General features: G+C 44.0%; 1 protein-coding gene across 1 annotated transcript in view; it reads left to right on the top strand.

Annotated features, from left to right (window-relative positions):
• Positions 1-23,764, top strand: part of LOC309509212 (uncharacterized protein) — an 82,553-nt gene that overhangs the window by 53,634 nt on the left and 5,155 nt on the right. The window contains exons 13-20 of the mRNA XM_082183814.1: positions 8,425-8,478; positions 9,043-9,096; positions 9,206-9,277; positions 10,732-10,767; positions 11,697-11,741; positions 14,234-14,266; positions 17,094-17,240; positions 17,497-17,551. Of these exons, the coding sequence (XP_082039940.1) occupies positions 8,425-8,478; positions 9,043-9,096; positions 9,206-9,277; positions 10,732-10,767; positions 11,697-11,741; positions 14,234-14,266; positions 17,094-17,240; positions 17,497-17,551 (496 nt within the window). The remainder of the gene's footprint in view (positions 1-8,424; positions 8,479-9,042; positions 9,097-9,205; positions 9,278-10,731; positions 10,768-11,696; positions 11,742-14,233; positions 14,267-17,093; positions 17,241-17,496; positions 17,552-23,764) is intronic.

Here is a 23,764-nt window from a genome sequence, read left to right on the forward strand (position 1 = left end):
GGGTGACCTCTGATGGACACACACACACTCGACAGAGTGAACAGTGTTAGGGTGACCTCTGATGGACACACACACACTCGACAGAGTGAACAGTGTTAGGGTGACCTCTGATGGACACACACACTCGACAGAGTGAACAGTGTTAGGGTGACCTCTGATGGACACACACACTCGACAGAGTGAACAGTGTCAGGGTGACCTCTGATGGACACACACACTCGACAGAGTGAACAGTGTTAGGGTGACCTCTGATGGACACACACACTCGACAGAGTGAACAGTGTTAGGGTGACCTCTGATGGACAGACACACACACTCGACAGAGTGAACAGTGTTAGGGTGACCTCTGATGGACAGACACACACACTCGACAGAGTGAACAGTGTTAGGGTGACCTCTGATGGACACACACACTCGACAGAGTGAACAGTGTTAGGGTGACCTCTGATGGACAGACACACACACTCGACAGAGTGAACAGTGTTAGGTTGACCTCTGATGGACACACACACACTCGACAGAGTGAACAGTGTTAGGGTGACCACTGATGGACACACACACACACACACACTCGACAGAGTGAACAGTGTTAGGCTGACCTCTGATGGACAGACACACACACTCGACAGAGTGAACAGTGTTAGGGTGACCACTGATGGACAGACACACACACTCGACAGAGTGAACAGTGTTAGGGTGACCTCTGATAGACACACACTCGACAGAGTGAACAGTGTTAGGGTGACCTCTGATGGACACACACACACTCGACAGAGTGAACAGTGTTAGGGTGACCTCTGATGGACACACACACACACTCGACAGAGTGAACAGTGTTAGGGTGACCTCTGATGGACACACACACTCGACAGAGTGAACAGTGTTAGGGCGACCTCTGATGGACAGACACACACACTCGACAGAGTGAAAAGTGTTAGGGTGACCACTGATGGACACACACACACACACACACACACACACACACACACACACACACACACACACACACACACACACACACACACACACACACACTCGACAGAGTGAACAGTGTTAGGCTGACCTCTGATGGACAGACACACACACTCGACAGAGTGAACAGTGTTAGGGTGACCTCTGATGGACAGACACACACACACTCGACAGAGTGAACAGTGTTAGGGTGACCTCTGATGGACAGACACACACACTCGACAGAGTGAACAGTGTTAGGGTGACCTCTGATGGACAGACACACACAGTCGACAGAGTGAACAGTGTTAGGGTGACCTCTGATGGACACACACACTCGACAGAGTGAACAGTGTCAGGTTGACCTCTGATGGACACACACACACTCGACAGAGTGAACAGTGTTAGGGTGACCTCTGATGGACAGACACACACACTCGACAGAGTGAACAGTTTTAGGGTGACCTCTGATGGACAGACACACACTCGACAGAGTGAACAGTGTTAGGGTGACCTCTGATGGACAGACACACACACTCGGCAGAGTGAACAGTGTTAGGGTGACCTCTGATGGACACACACACACACTCGACAGAGTGAACAGTGTTAGGGTGACCTCTGATGGACACACACACACACACTCGACAGAGTGAACAGTGTTAGGGTGACCTCTGATGGACACACTCACACTCGACAGAGTGAACTGTGTTAGGGTGACCTCTGATGGACAGACACACACACTCGACAGAGTGAACAGTGTTAGGTTGACCTCTGATGGACACACACACACTCGACAGAGTGAACAGTGTTAGGGTGACCTCTGATGGACACACACACACTCGACAGAGTGAACAGTTTTAGGGTGACCTCTGATGGACAGACACACACTCGACAGAGTGAACAGTGTTAGGGTGACCTCTGATGGACAGACACACACACTCGGCAGAGTGAACAGTGTTAGGGTGACCTCTGATGGACACACACACACACTCGACAGAGTGAACAGTGTTAGGGTGACCTCTGATGGACACACACACACACACTCGACAGAGTGAACAGTGTTAGGGTGACCTCTGATGGACACACTCACACTCGACAGAGTGAACTGTGTTAGGGTGACCTCTGATGGACAGACACACACACTCGACAGAGTGAACAGTGTTAGGTTGACCTCTGATGGACACACACACACTCGACAGAGTGAACAGTGTTAGGGTGACCTCTGATGGACACACACACACTCGACAGAGTGAACAGTGTTAGGGTGACCTCTGATGGACAGACACACACTCGACAGAGTGAACAGTGTCAGGGTGACCTCTGATGGACAGACACACACACTCGACAGAGTGAACAGTGTTAGGTTGACCTCTGATGGACACACACACACTCGACAGAGTGAACAGTGTTAGGTTGACCTCTGATGGACACACACACACTCGACAGAGTGAACAGTGTTAGGGTGACCTCTGATGGACACACACACACTCGACAGAGTGAACAGTGTTAGGGTGACCTCTGATGGACAGACACACACTCGACAGAGTGAACAGTGTTAGGGTGACCTCTGATGAACAGACACACACACACTCGACAGAGTGAACAGTGTTAGGGTGACCTCTGATGAACAGACACACACACTCGACAGAGTGAACAGTGTTAGGTTGACCTCTGATGGACACACACACACTCGACAGAGTGAACAGTGTTAGGTTGACCTCTGATGGACACACACACACTCGACAGAGTGAACAGTGTTAGGGTGACCTCTGATGGACACACACACACTCGACAGAGTGAACAGTGTTAGGGTGACCTCTGATGGACAGACACACACTCGACAGAGTGAACAGTGTCAGGGTGACCTCTGATGGACAGACACACACACTCGACAGAGTGAACAGTGTTAGGTTGACCTCTGATGGACACACACACACTCGACAGAGTGAACAGTGTTAGGTTGACCTCTGATGGACACACACACACTCGACAGAGTGAACAGTGTTAGGGTGACCTCTGATGGACACACACACACTCGACAGAGTGAACAGTGTTAGGGTGACCTCTGATGGACAGACACACACTCGACAGAGTGAACAGTGTTAGGGTGACCTCTGATGAACAGACACACACACACTCGACAGAGTGAACAGTGTTAGGGTGACCTCTGATGAACAGACACACACACTCGACAGAGTGAACAGTGTTAGGTTGACCTCTGATGGACACACACACACTCGACAGAGTGAACAGTGTTAGGTTGACCTCTGATGGACACACACACACTCGACAGAGTGAACAGTGTTAGGGTGACCTCTGATGGACACACACACACTCGACAGAGTGAACAGTGTTAGGGTGACCTCTGATGGACAGACACACACTCGACAGAGTGAACAGTGTTAGGGTGACCTCTGATGAACAGACACACACACACTCGACAGAGTGAACAGTGTCAGGGTGACCTCTGATGGACAGACACACACACTCGACAGAGTGAACAGTGTTAGGTTGACCTCTGATGGACACACACACACTCGACAGAGTGAACAGTGTTAGGTTGACCTCTGATGGACACACACACACTCGACAGAGTGAACAGTGTTAGGGTGACCTCTGATGGACACACACACACTCGACAGAGTGAACAGTGTTAGGGTGACCTCTGATGGACAGACACGCACACTTGACAGAGTGAACAGTGTTAGGGTGACCTCTGATGGACAGACACACACACTCGACAGAGTGAACAGTGTTAGGGTGACCTCTGATGGACAGACACACACTCGACAGAGTGAACAGTGTTAGGGTGACCTCTGATGGACAGACACACACACACACTCGACAGAGTGACCAGTGTTAGGGTGACCTCTGATGGACAGACACACACACACTCGACAGAGTGAACAGTGTTAGGGTGACCTCTGATGAACAGACACACACACACTCGACAGAGTGAACAGTGTTAGGGTGAACTCTGATGGACACACACACTCGACAGAGTGAACAGTGTTAGGGTGACCTCTGATGAGACACACACACTCGACAGAGTGAACAGTGTTAGGGTGACCTCTGATGAACAGACACACACACTCGACAGAGTGAACAGTGTTAGCGTGACCTCTGATGGACACACACACTCGACAGAGTGACCAGTGTTAGGGTGACCTCTGATGGACAGACACACACACACTCGACAGAGTGAACAGTGTTAGGGTGACCTCTGATGAACAGACACACACACACTCGACAGAGTGAACAGTGTTAGGGTGACCTCTGATGGACACACACACACTCGACAGAGTGAACAGTGTTAGGGTGACCTCTGATGGACAGACACACACACACTCGACAGAGTGAACAGTGTTAGGGTGACCTCTGATGGACAGACACACACACTCGACAGAGTGAACAGTGTTAGGCTGACCTCTGATGGACACACACACACTCGACAGAGTGAACAGTGTTAGGGTGATCTCTGATGGACAGACACACACTCGACAGAGTGAACAGTGTTAGGGTGACCTCTGATGGACAGACACACACACTCGACAGAGTGAACAGTGTTAGGGTGACCTCTGATGAACAGACACACACACTCGACAGAGTGAACAGTGTTAGGGTGACCTCTGATGGACAGACACACACACACTCGACAGAGTGAACAGTGTTAGGGTGACCTCTGATGGACACACACACACTCGACAGAGTGAACAGTGTTAGGGTGATCTCTGATGGACAGACACACACTCGACAGAGTGAACAGTGTTAGGGTGACCTCTGATGGACAGACACACACACTCGACAGAGTGAACAGTGTTAGGGTGATCTCTGATGGACAGACACACACTCGACAGAGTGAACAGTGTTAGGGTGACCTCTGATGGACAGACACACACTCGACAGAGTGAACAGTGTTAGGGTGACCTCTGATGGACACACACACTCGACAGAGTGAACAGTGTTAGGGTGACCTCTGATGAACAGACACACACACACTCGACAGAGTGAACAGTGTTAGGGTGACCTCTGATGGACAGACACACACTCGACAGAGTGAACAGTGTTAGGGTGACCTCTGATGGACAGACACACACTCGACAGAGTGAACAGTGTTAGGGTGACCTCTGAGAGACGGACACACACACTCGACAGAGTGAACAGTGTTAGGGTGACCTCTGATGGACAGACACACACTCGACAGAGTGAACAGTGTTAGGGTGACCTCTGATGGACAGACACACACACTCGACAGAGTGAACAGTGTTAGGGTGATCTCTGATGGACACACACACACTCGACAGAGTGAACAGTGTTAGGGTGACCTCTGATGAACAGACACACACTCGACAGAGTGAACAGTGTTAGGGTGACCTCTGATGGACAGACACACACTCGACAGAGTGAACAGTGTTAGGGTGACCTCTGATGGACACACACACACTCGACAGAATGAACAGTGTTAGGGTGACCTCTGATGGACAGACACACACTCGACAGAGTGAACAATGTTAGGGTGACCTCTGAGAGACAGACACACACACTCGACAGAGTGAACAGTGTTAGGGTGACCTCTGATGGACAGACACACACACACTCGACAGAGTGAACAGTGTTAGGGTGACCTCTGATGGACACACACACTCGACAGAGTGAACAGTGTTAGGGTGACCTCTGATGAACAGACACACACACACTCGACAGAGTGAACAGTGTTAGGGTGACCTCTGATGGACAGACACACACTCGACAGAGTGAACAGTGTTAGGTTGACCTCTGAGAGACAGACACACACACTCGACAGAGTGAACAGTGTTAGGGTGACATCTGATGGACAGACACACACACACTCGACAGAGTGAACAGTGTTAGGGTGATCTCTGATGGACACACACACACTCGACAGAGTGAACAGTGTTAGGGTGACCTCTGATGGACAGACACACACACACACTCGACAGAGTGAACAGTGTTAGGGTGATCTCTGATGGACACACACACACACTCGAAAGGAGTGAACAGTGTTAGGGTGACCTCTGATGGACAGACACACACACACTCGACAGAGTGAACAGTGTTAGGGTGACCTCTGATGGACAGACACACACACTCGACAGAGTGAACAGTGTTAGGGTGATCTCTGAGAGACAGACACACACACTCGACAGAGTGAACAGTGTTAGGGTGACCTCTGATGGACACACACACTCGACAGAGTGAACAGTGTTAGGGTGACCTCTGATTGACACATGCACACACTCGACAGAGTGAACAGTGTAAGGGTGACCTCTGATGGACAGACACACACACTCGACAGAGTGAACAGTGTTAGGGTGACCTCTGATGGACAGACACACACACTCGACAGAGTGAACAGTGTTAGGGTGACCTCTGATGGACAGACACACACACTCGACAGAGTGAACAGTGTTAGGGTGACCTCTGATGGACAGACACACACACTCGACAGAGTGAACAGTGTTAGGGTGACCTCTGATGGACAGACACACACACTCGACAGAGTGAACAGTGTTAGGGTGACCTCTGATGGACAGACACACACACTCGACAGAGTGAACAGTGTTAGGGTGACCTCTGATGGACAGACACACACACTCGACAGAGTGAACAGTGTTAGGGTGACCTCTGATGAACAGACACACACTCGACAGAGGAAAGGCTGCTGCCACCTAGTGGTGTTTGAGGGGTCATTACAGTTTTCACTAGGACACATTTCTCAGTTCTTGGTTCACTTTTTCAAAACTCTTCACAGTGAACACAACATCAGTGTATGTGAGCTGTAATGGGGATCATTTATCATTGCTTTGGGCAAAAAATACATTCAATGACGACATCTTTCAATTTGTATGAATTATTTTCTCACTTATAGACACAAACACCCCAATGTACCTAAAGGCCCATATTTTCATGCTTTTTTCAAAATGTTAAACTTAAGTTCAAAACATAACACAAAACTGAATAAGAGCAATTTGCTTTTTTTATAGTATAGTTCTAAATCTGGAAAAATGAAATACAATCAAAACATTTAGATGTCGCTGAATGTCTACACCGGTTAGTCTTTCAATTTCATATCCATCTGTACAAAAGGGGAAACTTATTTTGTACTGTATTGTAAACATGGACCATGTGACATAGATTTGGATAACATTGAATAAATATATTTTCGTCAGGTTAGATACCGGGTTTTTAACCCGAAAAATGTTACGTTTTGGTTTTTAGAATTTTTTTTACTTCATCGGAATGGTACAAAACTTGGTAAAGGTTTTGGCACTTGCTATGTAAATATATTTAAAAAAAATCATGGACATAATTGGAAAAGGTTAAATGGTCCTGGGGAAAAGAAAGTCACAGTTGTGCTGTTCGAGCAACGAATGGGAGATCTAGTGGATGCGTTTGGTACTGCGGCCAAACAAACGCTTACTAAAGCTCAGCATTATGGCTTTAGAGTAAAACATGTTTTGAAAAATATGTGTTTCATATAAAATTTAAATTGAGTCTTTTTTTCAGAGTCTTTTTTCATTTATTGTGTCTATAATAAATGCCTATAAATGTTTTTTTAGTTTTTTTTTTTTTTAGTTAACTTTTTTAACTTTTTTAACTTCAGCAATAAACAAGTGTCTTCTTTAAAAAGAGACCAAAGTTCAGTCTGTGCTTTAAAGCATTCAAGATTTACAACACTTTAAGTTGGAAATTTCATTTTCAGGTCTATGCTCAAAAAGTGATTAACAGGTAATAAATAGATCCTAACTATTCCATAAATATAATTCAGTACCATAAAATCCCCAGAAAAATATTAAATAAAAAACATTATCAAACTAAAATATTGTAGCCTATATTCATTTAATTGAAATAAACCAAAAAATCTGTAATTTTTGAGCGCCACACAAGCAGCACCAGAGGGTTAAACGTCGGTCTCGCACACATGAACACTTTTTATTTGTGTTTGAATGTTCTAATCGAATCCTCGTCCAACTCGCAATGGGTTATGGGCAATATTAGCCGTTGTGCACAGATCTGTATTTCGGATTCTAACCAGAAAAGTCTCTGGAATACTCATTTCAGCATAATCTGATTAGGACGGAGAGTGTGTGAATTGGGATGCAGCATTGGTCAGATAAACACAAGTCTGGTTAGTATGACACAGGAACTTACATTTATTAAGTTGGCTAGTTGGCTCAACAAAACATTATTTGTTTAAATGAATGTGTGCTGACTTTTACTAATTACTTGGAGTTTCAAGTTTTCCAAAGTAAGTAAGTTTTATCTGTTTGTAACATCATAGTTTCCAATGTCATTTATTTATGCAGTTTTTGATTGCGCTTTTTAACTTGAGAAAGTTAATTTCCGAGGTATCTTCTGAAGTTGTGCTGGAACTTTATTTGTGGAGCAAGACAGTTCTGTGTTACCAGACAGACAGTGTTTAACTCTGTGTTGTGTGATTAAACCCTCCAGGGCGTGCCGGGGCCTTCAGGGGCTCCTGGAGCACACGGACCCCACGGACACAAGGTTCGTCCGATACTAACATCACTGCTAGCAATTATGCTAATACCTCCACTTGAATCTGGTGGGAATAGCCGTGCTGAGATTACATTTATTCCGTTCCTGGAATTGTGTGCCCTTATCAAATGGATTCTAGGAGAATCATTTTGTGGCAGAATTGCCTTTAATATTTACAGTGATTACTGGGCTTGTTATCTGGAAACAAATGGCTTCTTCTAGCTAAAGTTATAATGGAGAAATTGCTTGTGGTTTTGAGTGCATGAGATCACCCCACCAAACAATTCTGTGTTTAAAAGATGTCTACTAGCCGTCCAAGCACAGCCCAGATGCCTATGCTAAAACAAAGTCAAATTTGGGCTGTTAATAGACTAGTCATCAATTAGATAACAAAGAAATGAAACGAGTGAAGAAATGAAACCAAACACCTTGTAATCTCTGTTTACTTTGCTTACATGATGGAATATCATACATCTCGCAAGTTATTTTGGTTAGAAGTGTGTTACTCATAGGGTCTATAGTTAACATACACGGCTATTGCTTGCTGGGACTTGTGTTGTTGTGTGTGTTCAGGGTAAAGTGGGAGAGAAAGGCATTGCTGGTGATCCTGGTACGGCCGGTCAAAAGGCAAGAGTCTTCAATTTTCTGCATTTAGTCACGCAATCGTGCCGTTAGCATCCAGAGCTGTCCTGGATGAATGAGGACTTTATTCTCAGATGTATTGTGAATCCCACAGGGTGACCAGGGTGACCCCGGATCTCCAGGAGTTCCCGGAGCGATGGGCCTTCAGGGATATAAAGGACACAAGGTAAAGCCAACGCGATCTCACGGCAATACGAACAAATTTTATGAGTTGGCTGATTCACTCGACCTCACTCGTACGAGGTGAAGCTGCCGTTCCACAGACATGATGAAACCTCCACACGCACTACAGCTTTCAGAGGGTTTTAATGTTTGTCAAAGAGTCTCTTCTGCTCACCAAAGCTGCGTTTATTTGATCGAAAATACAGTAAAAACTGTGAAATAATAGTATAATGTAAAACAGCTGTTCTCTATGTGAATATATAGTAAAGTTTAATTTATTCCTGTGATCAAAGCTGGATTTCAGTGTCACATGATCCTTCAGAAATCATTCTAATATGATGATTTGATGATCAAGAAACATTTATGATTATCATCAGTGTTGAACACAGTTCTGTGTAAACCATCATACATTTTATTTTTCAGGTTTCTTTGAGTTATAGAAAGTTCAAAAGAACAGCATTAAACAGAATCTTTTGTAACATTATAAATGTCACTTTTGATCAATTTAATGCGCCCTTGATAAATGAAAGTATTAATGAACTAAACTAGATCTACAATCAAACATTGACCTGAATCGGCTCCTGACACTCACGACATCGAGGTCTAAGATCAGATTCCCAGATGTCGCTCGAGTCGCTTCGGATAAAAGTGTGTGTCACGGGAATAATCCGCATCTGTTTGGCCATCGAGTGTTTGAGCTCAGTAAAGGAATGCAATTCCCTTCTGCAACATCCAGATAATCCACATTAATGACATGAAACACACCTGATCGTCCCTGATGGGGACATTTGTAATGGACTCCATAGCCAGCATTTCGCCAACACCTGATTCATTAATAAATGACACAAAGTATTCATACTCACCATACATCTATATGGATATCGACAGGATATCTACCGGTACAAAAGAGTCTTTAAACCTGTTCCGTTTATAACTTCTTCCAGACGGTAGGAGTTCATAAGAGGAATGAGATGGATCATTTAATGTGTATTACTCACACAAAGTCTGAATACTAGGATAGTCTTTCAGTCCTATAGTATACATATATATATATATATATATATATATATATATATATATATATATATATAATGTGGTAACTGTGTTTTAGGACGTGGTAAACAATCTTGTACCTGCATCCTTGTTCAGCTGAACCAGTTTAAACCAGTATGATCTGGTTTTTCCAGCTCTGGTCATCCACTTAAACCAGTTTGATCCAGCTAACAATTAGCTAGAAACCAGCTCCCATTTATTATGTTTTACATGCATATTCATATATGCAGTATTAAGTTGCGTATGAGAGGTGGCAGTGCAAAGCTAATGTACAGTAAGTCACTTTGGATAAAGTTTCTGCTAATGACTGCATATATGTTAGGCTTTTCAGATAATTTAATTCAGTTTTTGACACTATTCTCCTGTTGCTGCGAGGTAAAGTAAGCTGATATTTCTGTTTTCCAGGGAGAGAGAGGAGAATCGGGACCCAAAGGCATTCAGGTACAGATCCCTCGACAGTTCCTGCACTTTTTAAAAAGTGCTTTTGTACTAATGCTGTGTGTGAGTTATCAAAGGTGTGGGTTTGGTTTCAACACAAATTCAGATTAATCTCTAACCTTGATGTTTTCAAAGCATAATAATAGATTTAGTGGGGATTTTTGGTGGAGACGTTTAACTTTATCACTTTAAAACCCTGTTAAGTTAAGAGGAAATACAGCAAATAGTAAAGCAGATATTTACACAAAATGCATATACAGTAAGTATCAATATCTGCCAAAAATATGTCTTAGTAAGATGATATTAAATGCTCAGATTTATGATCAAAGCTCTGTAGTTTAAATCATATCATCCAATGCAATACTATGATGATCGAGAGATGAACTAATAAACCTTCATCAAAAGCCTGATGATCATATTTGATACTCGTGATTTTTCTAATAAATGATGTCTGGATAATCCAGTAAAGCTGCTTCAGTTCAGATGAAATATTACTAACAATATCAAAGTTATTCTCACGTTTACTTGATAAAATCATGTCAGATTTGACAGCTGAAAGACTGGTGAAGCTCGAGCTGAAGGACGCTTGTACAGTGACACTAACAGACTTACTCTCAGTCACACACAGAAGGACTGGACTGAGAGTGATTAGCAAAGTTGATCATTTAAAAGCCCTAAAATTGTGCGTATCAAATATAATATAATACATTAGGCTTATATCTTTGCTTGCAGCTGCAGTGTAATCTGTGTACTTTACCGTAATAATCTCCGTAGGGAACATCACCCTAAGTGTAGTTAGCTCAGTCTCTGTCAGTAAACGGGATGTGACACAGTCTTGTAAAGGTTATAAGAGCCACCCGTTGATTCTGAATGCTAATATAACCTTTCAGAGATGGAGCCCCCTGCTAACACAGACCCGCTCTTATTCACAGGGGGAAAAAGGCAGCAAAGGCTTTCCTGGGATTCCCGGCTTTTCAGTAAGTGTTGAAACACCTTCAGCCACTAGGGGGCGCCACCTCTTATAGCCCTGCACTGCACTTATGGAACCTTATAGAACTTATAGAACCTTATAGAACTTATAGAACCTTATAGAACTTATAGAACCTCATATAACCTTATAGAACCTTATAGAACTTATAGAACCTCATATAACCTTATAAAACCTTATAGAACTTATAGAACTTATACAACCTTATAGAACTTATACAACCTTATAGAACCTTATAGAACCTTATAGAACTTATAGAACCTCATAGAACCTCATATAACCTTATAGAACTTATAGAACTTATAGATCCTCATAGAACCTCATAGAACCTTATAGAACCTTATAGAGCGTATAGAACTTATACAACCTTATATAACTTATACAACCTTATAGAACCTTATAGAACTTATAGAACATTATAGAACCTTGTAGAACTTATACAACCTTATAGGACCTTATAGAACCTCATAGAACCTTATAGAACTTATAGAACTTATTCAACCTTATAGAACCTTATAGAACTCATAGAATCTTATAGAACCTTATAGAACTTTATAGAACCTCATATAACCTTATATAACCTTATAGAACTTATAGAACTTATACAACCTTATAGAACTTATACAACCTTATAGAACTTATACAACCTTATAGAACCTTATAGAACCTTATAGAACTCATAGAATCTTATAGAACCTTATAGAACTTTATAGAACCTCATAGAACCTTATAGAATTTATAGAACTTATACAACCTTATAGAACTCATAGAACCTTATAGAACCTTATAGAACCTCATAGAACCTTATAGAACCTTATAGAACTTATATAACTTATACAACCTTATAGAACCTTATAGAACTTATACAACCTTATAGAACTCATAGAACCTTATCTATTCACTTCTAGCACTTCTAGACCGTCTGAAGCATGAAAAGGTTCAGAGATTAAGAAGCGGCTCAGATCAGATGAGCTGGAAGAGGATTCACTGACCTGAAGTTCAAATGAATTCAAACAGCAGAGGATGTTTTGCAATATAGATAATTAATTACATCATAAACCTTTCTGGAAATATTTCAAAACTCAATTCATTTTAAATACAATACACAATACACATCACATCACCAAAACAATGAAGTGAATTATTAAAAAGTACACTTATAGCACGTGCATTTCTTTGATTTCATTCCATTCATATTTGCATTATATTTCTGCTTGCAACCTCATTTCATATACAATTCTGAATGATAAAGTCATTAAATGATGGCTTCAGTTGGAAGTTTAAGAATTACATTCATTTGTACACTCTTAGAAAAACAAGTTCAATGGGGTTCTATACAGTTCAATTCACATGTATTTGTATAGCGCTTTCCACATTACAGTTTACAGTGATCTGTAATCAGAGGAGACTGAGAGTTATGCATTTCAGAAATACACAAATCACAGTTTGCTAAAAATGCATTAATTTAAACAATATAATAATTTAAGGCAGAAACAATGAGCTCATTGAAATAATGAATACATGTTTGTTAACACAGAACTGGCAAAAATGTTCTATATAAGGAGAAATGTTTTAAACAATTGCATGTTCACATTCTAGTGGTACAGTATGTTTGCAAGCTGTTTAATTCATAAAATATAATCAAAATGAAAAAGAAAAAGAAATGAATATAAAATGAATTCATTAAAATTAAATCCATAAAATGATCCTGTTTTGGGAAGCACTGAAAGGTTCTTCATATGAAGCGCCCGAAGGAACTATATATATATATAAGAGTGAACACTAACTTCTCAAACTGAATTGCCACATTCAGATTGTTTTATCCTGTTGAATCATTCTAGAATTTGCAGAAGATACTCCTGATTTCTGGGTAAAAACTTAAGTCACAGACATTGACTCACAAACCGTTGGTGAGAACAGTTATGAATCATCATTCTAAAATAACATGATAAAGGTCCATGATATATACAACATCAAAGCCATTTAAGAGGGAATATATAACTTATTATAAAACGTATATCTACAATCAGAGCAATATTTGTGTCTGTGCAATAATGCTTTATAATGATGTGCTTCTAGAAGTCTTGATTTGATGAAGCTGAGAAGATGTAGATGTGTTAAGTGTGTATGTTTGGCTTCTTCACTGCTTGTATGAGCTTGTATGAGCTTGTAGACAGAAGTGGGTAACACTTTATTTTACAGTGTCATTATTACACACGTTACATGTAGTTACTGTAGTAATAACAGTAAATTATGCATAATTACATGCATTTAACCCTAAACCAAACACTCATCCTAACCCTAACCCTATAGTAAATACATGTAGTTAATTAGTATTACTCAGTACTTTAATGTATAATTACACTGTAACCGAGTATTGTGTCAAACTTCTGTCAGCGTGATTCAGTCTCTTCCTTCATTCGCCCACTGTGAGGATTAAAATCCGCTGACTTGATCATAATGTTTCCTCTTTCTGAACAGGGAGCAGTCGGGCCGAGGGGAAGCAAAGGAGAGGTTTGTAGAATTACACAATTCTATCCCATTAAAACCATTCCTGCTTATTTTACACCAGGATCATGATCAGGATCATGGGCGGCGCTAGGGAGGGGCTAGCAGGAGCTTCAGCACCCCCAAGAAAGACCAAAGCACCCTGATAGCACCCCAAAAAATTATTTCTGGAAGCAATTATATTCAGGCTGTATTCTATGGAAGCCCTCAACCGCGTTTTGAAGAAATAAAAAAAAAAGAAAACTTATCTTGTTATTTCGAGATATTAAGTCGTTATTTCGACATAATAAGAGGACATTCTAATCTGCATTAAACCACATTAAGCGTTCTTATAATGGTTTTCTATGGGAGGAAAATGCTTAACGTGTAAACGTTGCGTTCATATTCTGGGCTCATCTGATTTTGTCTACTTTGTTATGATTTTAGTATCATAATGATTAATAAATGCACGCACAATTATCCGTGAACTTGATTTGAACAAATGCCTTTCAACTTGTGTGTGCAAAATTCAGAATTAAATGAATGCTCAGCAATTTGTACAGATAGAGAGTCTGTAGGCCTACTATACTGTTGTAGCCATTAAATAAGCGCATTTAGTTTAATATTTGTTAAAATATTATAATGTTATTTTTTTCCATCTGTGTTGATTATGAAAAGTGAACAGCACGAGTAAGACAGGATGCGCAATATATCGAGAGACATGGAGTGGGTCAGACATGATTTTGACCACTTCATTAAGTTTTGTTTTGTAGAAAACCTTTCTTAAAAGTGAATTTAATTTTGTATAAATTGTATCTTAATTGTAATAATTTTTTCATCAAGCAATTGCCTGGATTTAATAAATAAGAAGCAAATATAGCAGACAATATAATCATGGAGGCGCTGGCGCGGTCACTTGCATTGCACGTTAACTGGCGCGCATCTCATCCTAACTTAACCGAAACTCATATGCATCACACAGATGAGAAATACATCAAATACACAAAGCTTGAAATGACTTTAAACGAAATAATTCAAAACTAAAAGAAATAGGCCTACTCTCTGATTATGTAATCCATTATGTGCATTTCTCTCTATAGGCGCGTAACGCGCATTCACTACGAATATGGCGATCGTCAACTTAATCTTTGCAGCCGACACTGACACAGAAAACACTAGTTTATTAATAAAAATCAATGCACGCGCCACCGGATTTACAAATACACATCTTGCTTGTTACATAGGCCTATTATGCCGAAATAACGAGATATTATGTTGAAATAACATTATTATTAATAATAAATCTTTTAGAATATTTGATTGAATGCTGAATGTTGCGCTTGTTCAATTTAATAAAATTAAAACTTTAATTGTGATCATTCAAATAATTGAATATTAAATATTTAGTTGCCAAGTTTTGCTAATTTATTAATATTATAGCGTAGCTCCCCCTGTCAATGATCTAGCGCCCCCTCAGCACATGCGTTAAAAATTCTCTGGTGACGCCCCTGACCAGGTTCTCAAAGCCTTTCCGTCAACAGCTTCAGTTCTGCTTCAGCGCTGGCCTGTGGAAACTCGAGGATTGTTCCTGTGTGTTTATTATTTCATGCTTGTGGGCAAATCAGTTTCCTGACGTAAATGCAAATCACTTTAAAAGAATGCATTTTTCCTCCAGAGAGGTTTATTAAATATGTCCGTTCTGTGTGTTTACTCCACTCTAGAGCTGCACCGTTTGATTATGTGGACAAATATTATGATTGTGATTTAATCTTTAACGTTTCATATTCCTGCTTAACAACAACACGCTTCCTGATTGTGTTCAGTCTCCTTGAACATTGTGGAATATTATATATCAGTGTTGTTGTTGCTTACTAAAACTGAAGCTACTTTACATCAGGATGTTTACATTAACATTTCCAACTAACAATATAATTTTAAAACATTTATTAATCTTTGCTAATGTCAATTTCAACATTTACTTATACATCATTAAAGTCAAATGTAATAATGTTGTATCTGTTCATATTATGTAATGGACTAACAATGAACAGTTGTATTTGTACTAACTAATATAAAGAAAGATGAATAAATACTGCAAATGAATTGTTCATTGTTAGTTAATATCAGTTACTGTGTTCAAAATGTTAACTAATGGGAAGTGTTATCTGTAAAACTATTAAAAATACTTTTCATTAACTGATAAAAAGCAGAAGTAAAATAAAATATAAATATTAGATTTTATTTTTTTTTTTAAATACCTCGGCACCTTACTGAAATAAAAAATACTAAAATCACTAAAACAAAACTCAATATAAAGATAAATATATATTCAGTTTTGATTTAGTAATTTTAGTACTTTTGTGTTTTTTTGTTTTAGTAATTATATATATATATATATATATATATATATATATATATATATATATATATATATATATACACTAATAAAACGACAAAAGTACATGACAAATTTACTTTAAAATGAAATAAAAAAACTGAAAATAAAAAACTGAAAATTATTACTAAATAGTATAAATAACACTGTATATTATACTACAGTAATAACAAATGTATTAACTTCTTTTTATTCAAATTATATTGTCCAATATAGGATAATCCTGCACAGAAACATATTAGAAATGATGTGAATATGAAGTGGAGATCCGGTTATAATCAGTGCAATGCATTTCAACTATATGTTGATTTAATATGCAGCAACACCACATCATGATTTTGATTTTAATTTGATGAATCGTGCCGCTCCACTCATAATCTCACTCATGAAGAATACATGCAGGAATGCGTGATACGCTATACGCTGATATACGTGTCGATCATGTGATTAATCCACCAGAAAGGTTCGGTGGGCGAGACCGGGGTCAGAGGTCACGACGGGCCGAAGGGAGACGTGGGTCACATCGGTGTGATCGGAGCCAGAGGATTCCCGGGACAGGACGGTTTTCCGGGACAACCCGGCGCTCCGGGATTTCCAGGGAAGCCTGTGAGTGTTCCTACTTTTCTCACAACTAGCAATTAAAATCTTCGTTATAGCCACCAGATATTTCCTTTCATAAGAAGTAAACAGATGATAAACAAACCTCGGGCCGAGGCGATGATGTCAGAACGCATCATTCCGGCGGATTCGTGAAGGAAACACACGGCCTCGGGTCAACACTGTGTAACTGAGGTTCTTTGAAAGCTGTGTGTGTTTTTCATGCACAGACTCCGTCTAACGAGTGTGTGGATGTGTGTTTCAGGGCAAGCCTCCCTCAGAGGAGCGTTTAATGAAGCTCTGCGGAGACGTTCTGAGGAGTGAGTATCTGACCTTCGTCAAGGTCGTCCTTCTCTCCAGAGCAAAGAGCTTTTCCTTTCTCTCTCTCTCAACTGGTGTGGGAAAGAGCTTTTCCTTTCTCTCTCTGAAGAACTCAACCTGCTGGTGTGGGAAGAGCCGAGGGTAGCGTGTGGCGTACAATCAAAGCTGTTAGATAAAAGCAAAGTTCTCTTACGAGAGGTACTCTCGTACTGCGTAAGTCTTACGCTCGGGGAAAATCTCTTTTCCGCGAGATACTGAAGCCAAAAATTATCCTTAATTTTGAAATAATGTAAAACGCGTTGCGGCAGCATGCAGACACAGGCGAGACGGCTTGTGCGCCTATTGGCTGCCCTGCGGCAACTGCAGCAGCCTATCGATAAGGCCTTTCCGTGACGTCAGCTCCAATGGGGGCGCTTCGCGCCCAATACGTCACGTCCCGCCAGAATGGGCGTGGTCTAGGGCTATAAATATAGCTTCGAGAGGCTAGCTCACTGATTTTTCATCTCTTCAGCGAAGCTCTCGCATCGCTGGATCCGGAGAGAAGCCGCGCCGTCTGAAGAAGCCTTTCAGCGGGACGAGTCGACACTCTGAAGCCGCTGGCCGCGCCGCCTTCAGTCGCCTTCCTGCTGCGCTATCCGGCGTTATATCCTTTCTCTGCTACTGTGTTTTGTGTATGTGTGTGTGCTCGCCGCCGCGACACACACTCTCATTGCACTAAAAGAGCCGGGCGTCTTTTTCAAGACGCCCCTTTCCTGAGGATCACGCAGCTCTTGCGCTCGCGCTCGCTGACGGCGACCGCCCTCACTGCGAGCCAGTTACTGCCTATGGTGACTCTGAGGACTCACCTGGCATCCTTCTCCGAGACTGCTCCTCCGCCCCCCCCCCCCCAACCCGCAAAGCTCGTCGGTTCGCCCGCTTGCCTTGCCTGCTTGGGGGATGATACCTGCTCTCCCTCTGTTCGAGCCGCGCAAACCGCGCCGTTCACAGGGGATGTCAGGAGCGGACGGTCACGGGGCTAGCTTTCTCTCTCCCTCTGTTCGAGCCGCGCAAACTGCGCCGCTCACAAGGGAGGCTGGAAGCGGACGGTCGGGTTAGTTTTTCTTTACGTTACAAGAAAGCTACCCTGCCCTTGCGCCCCATTCACGCGTCACTCACCGGCGAAAAGAGAACTCAGTTCCCTGATTAGGCGACTGGAAATATCAATATTGCAGCAAACGAGCCTGTTGTAACACGCACGCTTGCAAGCAAACGCCGAAGAAAACATGTTGACGCTCTCTTATATGCTCACGCATCTATACACCTTTGTGTTCCCCCCTGTGGCTCAGTGGCGGAATCTTAGGTTTTTCGCACGAGAGACCGGGGTTCGAATCCCGGTCTAACGGCAGATATATTATGCCGCTAATGCTTCGCTCTGTCAGTTCCCTGAAAGGCGACTGCAGATGTGCATTTTGCAGCCAACGAGCGCGCTGTACAACCCGCTCGCCTGCACCCAAACACCGTTTCTATGGTTCCCGTGCGTCACTGGCGAAAGGAGAAAAGGGTGTTTTTAGCCCCGCTGCGGCCGGGCCGACCTCCACTCCTGACACATTTCTCATTCCCCCCTTAAGTTCAGGTGACTGGAAATGTCAATATTGCAGTGAGCGAGCCTGTTGTTTGCACGCACGCCTGCAAACAAACGCCAGAATGTTGACGCTCTTTGATAATACTCGCGCTATTGACTGTCTATGTGTCTTCCTCTGTGGTCCAGTGGTAGATCATCAAGAGACCCGCGATCGAATCCCGGGTCTACCGGCAAAACAAATTTTTGCCGTCAATTCTCGCTCTGGCAGTTCCCTGAAAAGGCGACTGCAGATGTGTATTTTGCAGCCAACGAGCGCGTGGTACAACCCGCTCGCCTGCACCCAAACTCTGTTTCTATGGTTTCCGCCTCTGAAGTTCAGACGACTGGAAATGTCAATATTGCAGTGAACAAGCCTGCTGTAATATACGCACGCCTGCAAAACAAACGCCAGCATGTTGACGCTCTCTGTTTCTATGGCAACTTCTCGCTCGTTCAGTTCCAGTAAATGCGACTGTTCCAGTGTATTCTGCAGTAAACAAGTCGGCGAAGCAGCCCGCTTGCCTGCACACAAACGCCGCTTTTACGGCTACCCAGATAAATCCCATAAGAGTGTATTTTCTGGTGTCCCGGCCACGGCCGATGGTGTTACGAATGTAGACGAAATGCCCACTGCCCAGTGCTCATTCCTACACACAAACACAGCCCGTCACACAGGGCTCGCGCACACGAAATCGACCCAGGTCGATTGCGCATTAAACGTGGTAAATGTGCCCACTGCCCAGTGCCCACAAACACTACGTTCTGCATATCTCAAGGTTTCTGTAAAAACAAAACCAACGTGCATTCGCTCTGCTCAGGCGGACGATGCTCTCAGTGTTGTAAATGTGCCCGCTATCCCGCGCCCACATTCACACATAGACATGACAGGTCCTACGGGACTCGCCCAGCCCTCCCCTCTCGGTTGACCACCGCAAAGGAGTCGAGCGCGGGCAATCTGCCCGCTGTTATCAGCGCGCCCCCTGCCTCGAAGCGCGACGCTTAGGTTACAGCACACCGAAGCCCCTCTGTCGCTGAGCGACCAGAGCGCGCTCCGCATTCAGCCCCTAGCCATTCGTGCAGATGCATGGGCAAGGCTACCCGGGGGTTTTGAAGTGGGTGCTAGACATTATAGAAAGAGGCTATTCGCTACAGTTTCGCCGACGCCCTCGCCGCTATGTGACGCGCGTCGAAGCTACGGTAAAAACAGAAGTAGCACCACCTACTTCGAGCCGAAATTTTGAAACTGTTGAGCAAAGGGGCCATAGAGCCTTTATCTCAAGCTCAGAGTGAAGGAGGGCTATACAGCAGATACTTCCTGGTACTGAAAAAAGACGGGGGTCTCAGACCCATACTAGATCTAAGGCAACTGAACAGAGTGCTTGCGAAGCAACAGTTCAGAATGCTCACGACCAGAAAAATCCTCACGCAGATTCACCGAGGAGATTGGTTTGTGTCAATAGATCTGAAAGACGCATATTTTCAAATACAAATAGCGTCACGTCACAGGCGACATTTGAGATTCGCCTTCGAGGGCCAGGCATATCAGTGCTCAGTCCTACCGTTCGGCTTGTCTCTAGCCGCTCGCACCCCTCAGACTACAGGGCATGCGAGTATTGAACTACTTGGACGATTGGCTGATTCTAGCTCAATCTCACTCGGTGCTCATAGAGCACAGGACCATTTTGCTCGATCACCTCGAGAATCTGGGTCAATTGGGCGAAGAGTTCTCTGTCTCCCAGACAGATAATATCTTTTCTGGGCACAGAACTGGACTCGCTGTCTATGATAGCGCGACTGTCACCAGAGCGCGTACTAGACATTCAGCGCGCAACGAGCTCTTTCCGCTGCGGCGCATCTGTCCCGCTCAAGAAATTTCAGAGGATGCTAGGTCTCATGGCCTCAGCATCATCAGTACTTCAGCTGGGCTTGCTTCGCATGCGCCCGCTACAGTTCTGGCTGAAAGCGCGAATACCGCGCCGAGCGTGGGCTTCCGGTCTGCTTCGTCTCAAGGTCAATCAGTAATGCATCGCAGCTCTGAAACCTTGGAAAGCAAACGACTTGTACCAATCAGGTGTTAGCCTGGGGACTTCCTCGAGTGTGAAGGTAATGTCTACGGACGCCTCCACCTTGGGATGGGGAGCACTGCTCAAGGGCAGACCGTTCTTCGGCCAATGGTCAGAACGGGAGAAGCTTCTACACATAAACTGCCTCGAAATGTTGGCAGTAGACAACGCACTGACGCGTTTTTGTCCCCAAATACGAGGACACCACGTCCTGGTCCGCTCGGACAACATGTCAGTGGTGTCCTACATAAATCGCCAGGGCGGCCTCAGGTCCCGAAACCTGCACAGGCTGACAGAACGCCTCCTGGTGTGGGCTCAGCGCAACCTGCTCTCGCCGAGAGCAGCGCATGTGCCAGGGCTCCTAAACGTAGGACCGGACAGACTGTCCAGGAACAATGTTCCGACAGGCGAGTGGCCTCTACACCCACAGACAGTCCAGCTGCTGTGGAAGAAATTCGGCAGAGCGGAAGTAGACCTGTTCGCGTCTCAAGAAAACGCTCACTGTCTGGAATTTTTCTCCAAGAGCAGGGACGCGCTGGCTCACGTATGGCCCCGCCGCCCGCTCTATGCCTTTCCTCCCGTCTCTCTCCTGCCTCAGGTGATAGAACGGATCAGAGAAGGATGCTCAGTGCTACTCGTAGCGCCGTTCTGGAAAAACCAACCCTGGTTCCCAGTTCTGATGCAGCTAGCAAGCACTGCCCCATGGCCAGTGCCAGTGAGGAGGGACCTCCTCTCTCAGGCCAAGGGCTCGTTTTGGCATCCGCGCCCAGAGCTGTGGTCCCTTCATGTTTGGGCCATCAACGGGTACCCGCTGACCTCCCAAGCGGAGTGTTAAACACGATCACGCAGGCTAGAGCTCCGTCTATGCGACGTCTCTATTCCTCGAAATGGTCAGTGTTCTCCAGCTGGTGCACAGCTTGTGGCGTGTCGCCCCTAGACTGTGGGGTGACGGAGGTTCTCTCCTTCCTACAAGAGCTGTTGGACAAGGGCAGGACCCCTTCCACGCTCAAAGTGTATGTGGCGGCCATAGCAACGTTCTCAAAAACAACGCTGGATCAGTCAGTAGGAAGGAACGATTTAGTCATCGTCTTCCTTAGAGGAGCTAAGAGACTGAATCCTCCCAGACCTCCCTCAGTCCCTGTATGGAACCTTTCTACAGTGCTGGAAGCCATGAAAGGTGACCCATTCGAGCCTTTACAGACGATTGATCTTAAACACCTGTCTTTCAAGACAGTGTTTCTTCTGGCTCTCGCTTCAGTGAAGCGCACAGGGGACTTACACGCGCTCTCAGTAAGCGCGACGTGTATGGAGTTTGGGCCTAATGACTCAAGAGTTATACTCAAACCTAAGCACGGTTATGTTCCAAAATCCCTCAACACACCATTTAGGGCGCAGGTCATTCCCTGTCAGCCCTACCGGTCTCTGACGAGGAAGGAGACGCAAGCTTCCTTTGCCCAGTCAGGGCATTAAGAGCTTATGTGTCTCGCACGTCTGTTTTCAGACAGACAGAGCAGCTCTTTGTTTTCACTCTACGGACGTTCTAAGGGACTTGCCGTGTAGAAACAGAGCCTATCCAGTTGGATAGTTGATACTATAGCGCTGGCTTATACCTCTAAGGGCTTACAGTGCCCATTTGGAGTCAGAGCACACTCCACGAGAGGCGTGGCCTCGTCGTGGGCTTGGTCTAGTGGGATTGCCTTGCAAGACATCTGTATGGCGGCAGGCTGGGTCTCCCCGTCTACATTTATAAGGTTTTATAACCTAGAGCTTCCCGCCTTGCAGGCTAAGCTGCTTTCGGTCTAAAATCGGTACTGTCTGCCCTGATGTGTTCGGGCCAGAATACTGAAACTGCTTGAGCAAATGCTCGCTGTTTGATCGCGCAGCTCTATGGGCAGTGTGTAAGACCCACTATATTCGTCAGTCCAGGCCGGGGGTCGCCCTGACTGTACGACACATCATCAGTATAACTGCTCCTTATAGGATGTTATATTATTACAGGAATGATGCTATTCTAGCCACTCTTTCCTGGGCTCTCTGTGAGTCCCTTATGATCATGTACTATATGAGCCCGGGCACTTGCCCTTGGGACTTTGGTGCTGGATCTTAGCATGCACTCCGTTTTACACTGTTTCCCCTAGCGTAAGACTTACGCAGTACGAGAGTACCTCTCGTAAGAGAACGTACTCGGTTACTAACGTAACCTCGGTTCTCTCTAGAGAGGAAACGAGTACTGCATATCTTGCCGTGCCTGCACACGCTCTGGTTCGCTTCGGCGATGAAAAACCAGTGAGCTAGCCTCTCGAAGCTATATTTATAGCCCTAGACCACGCCCATTCTGGCGGGACGTGACGTATTGGGCGCGAAGCGCCCCCATTGGAGCTGACGTCACGGAAAGGCCTTATCGATAGGCTGCTGCAGTTGCCGCAGGGCAGCCAATAGGCGCACAAGCCGTCTCGCCTGTGTCTGCATGCTGCCGCAACGCGTTTTACATTATTTCAAAATTAAGGATAATTTTTGGCTTCAGTATCTCGCGGAAAAGAGATTTTCCC

The sequence above is a fragment of the Leuciscus leuciscus genome (genome assembly GCF_965113295.1).
Source record: "Leuciscus leuciscus genome assembly, chromosome: 11".
Classification (NCBI taxonomy): domain Eukaryota; kingdom Metazoa; phylum Chordata; class Actinopteri; order Cypriniformes; family Leuciscidae; genus Leuciscus; species Leuciscus leuciscus.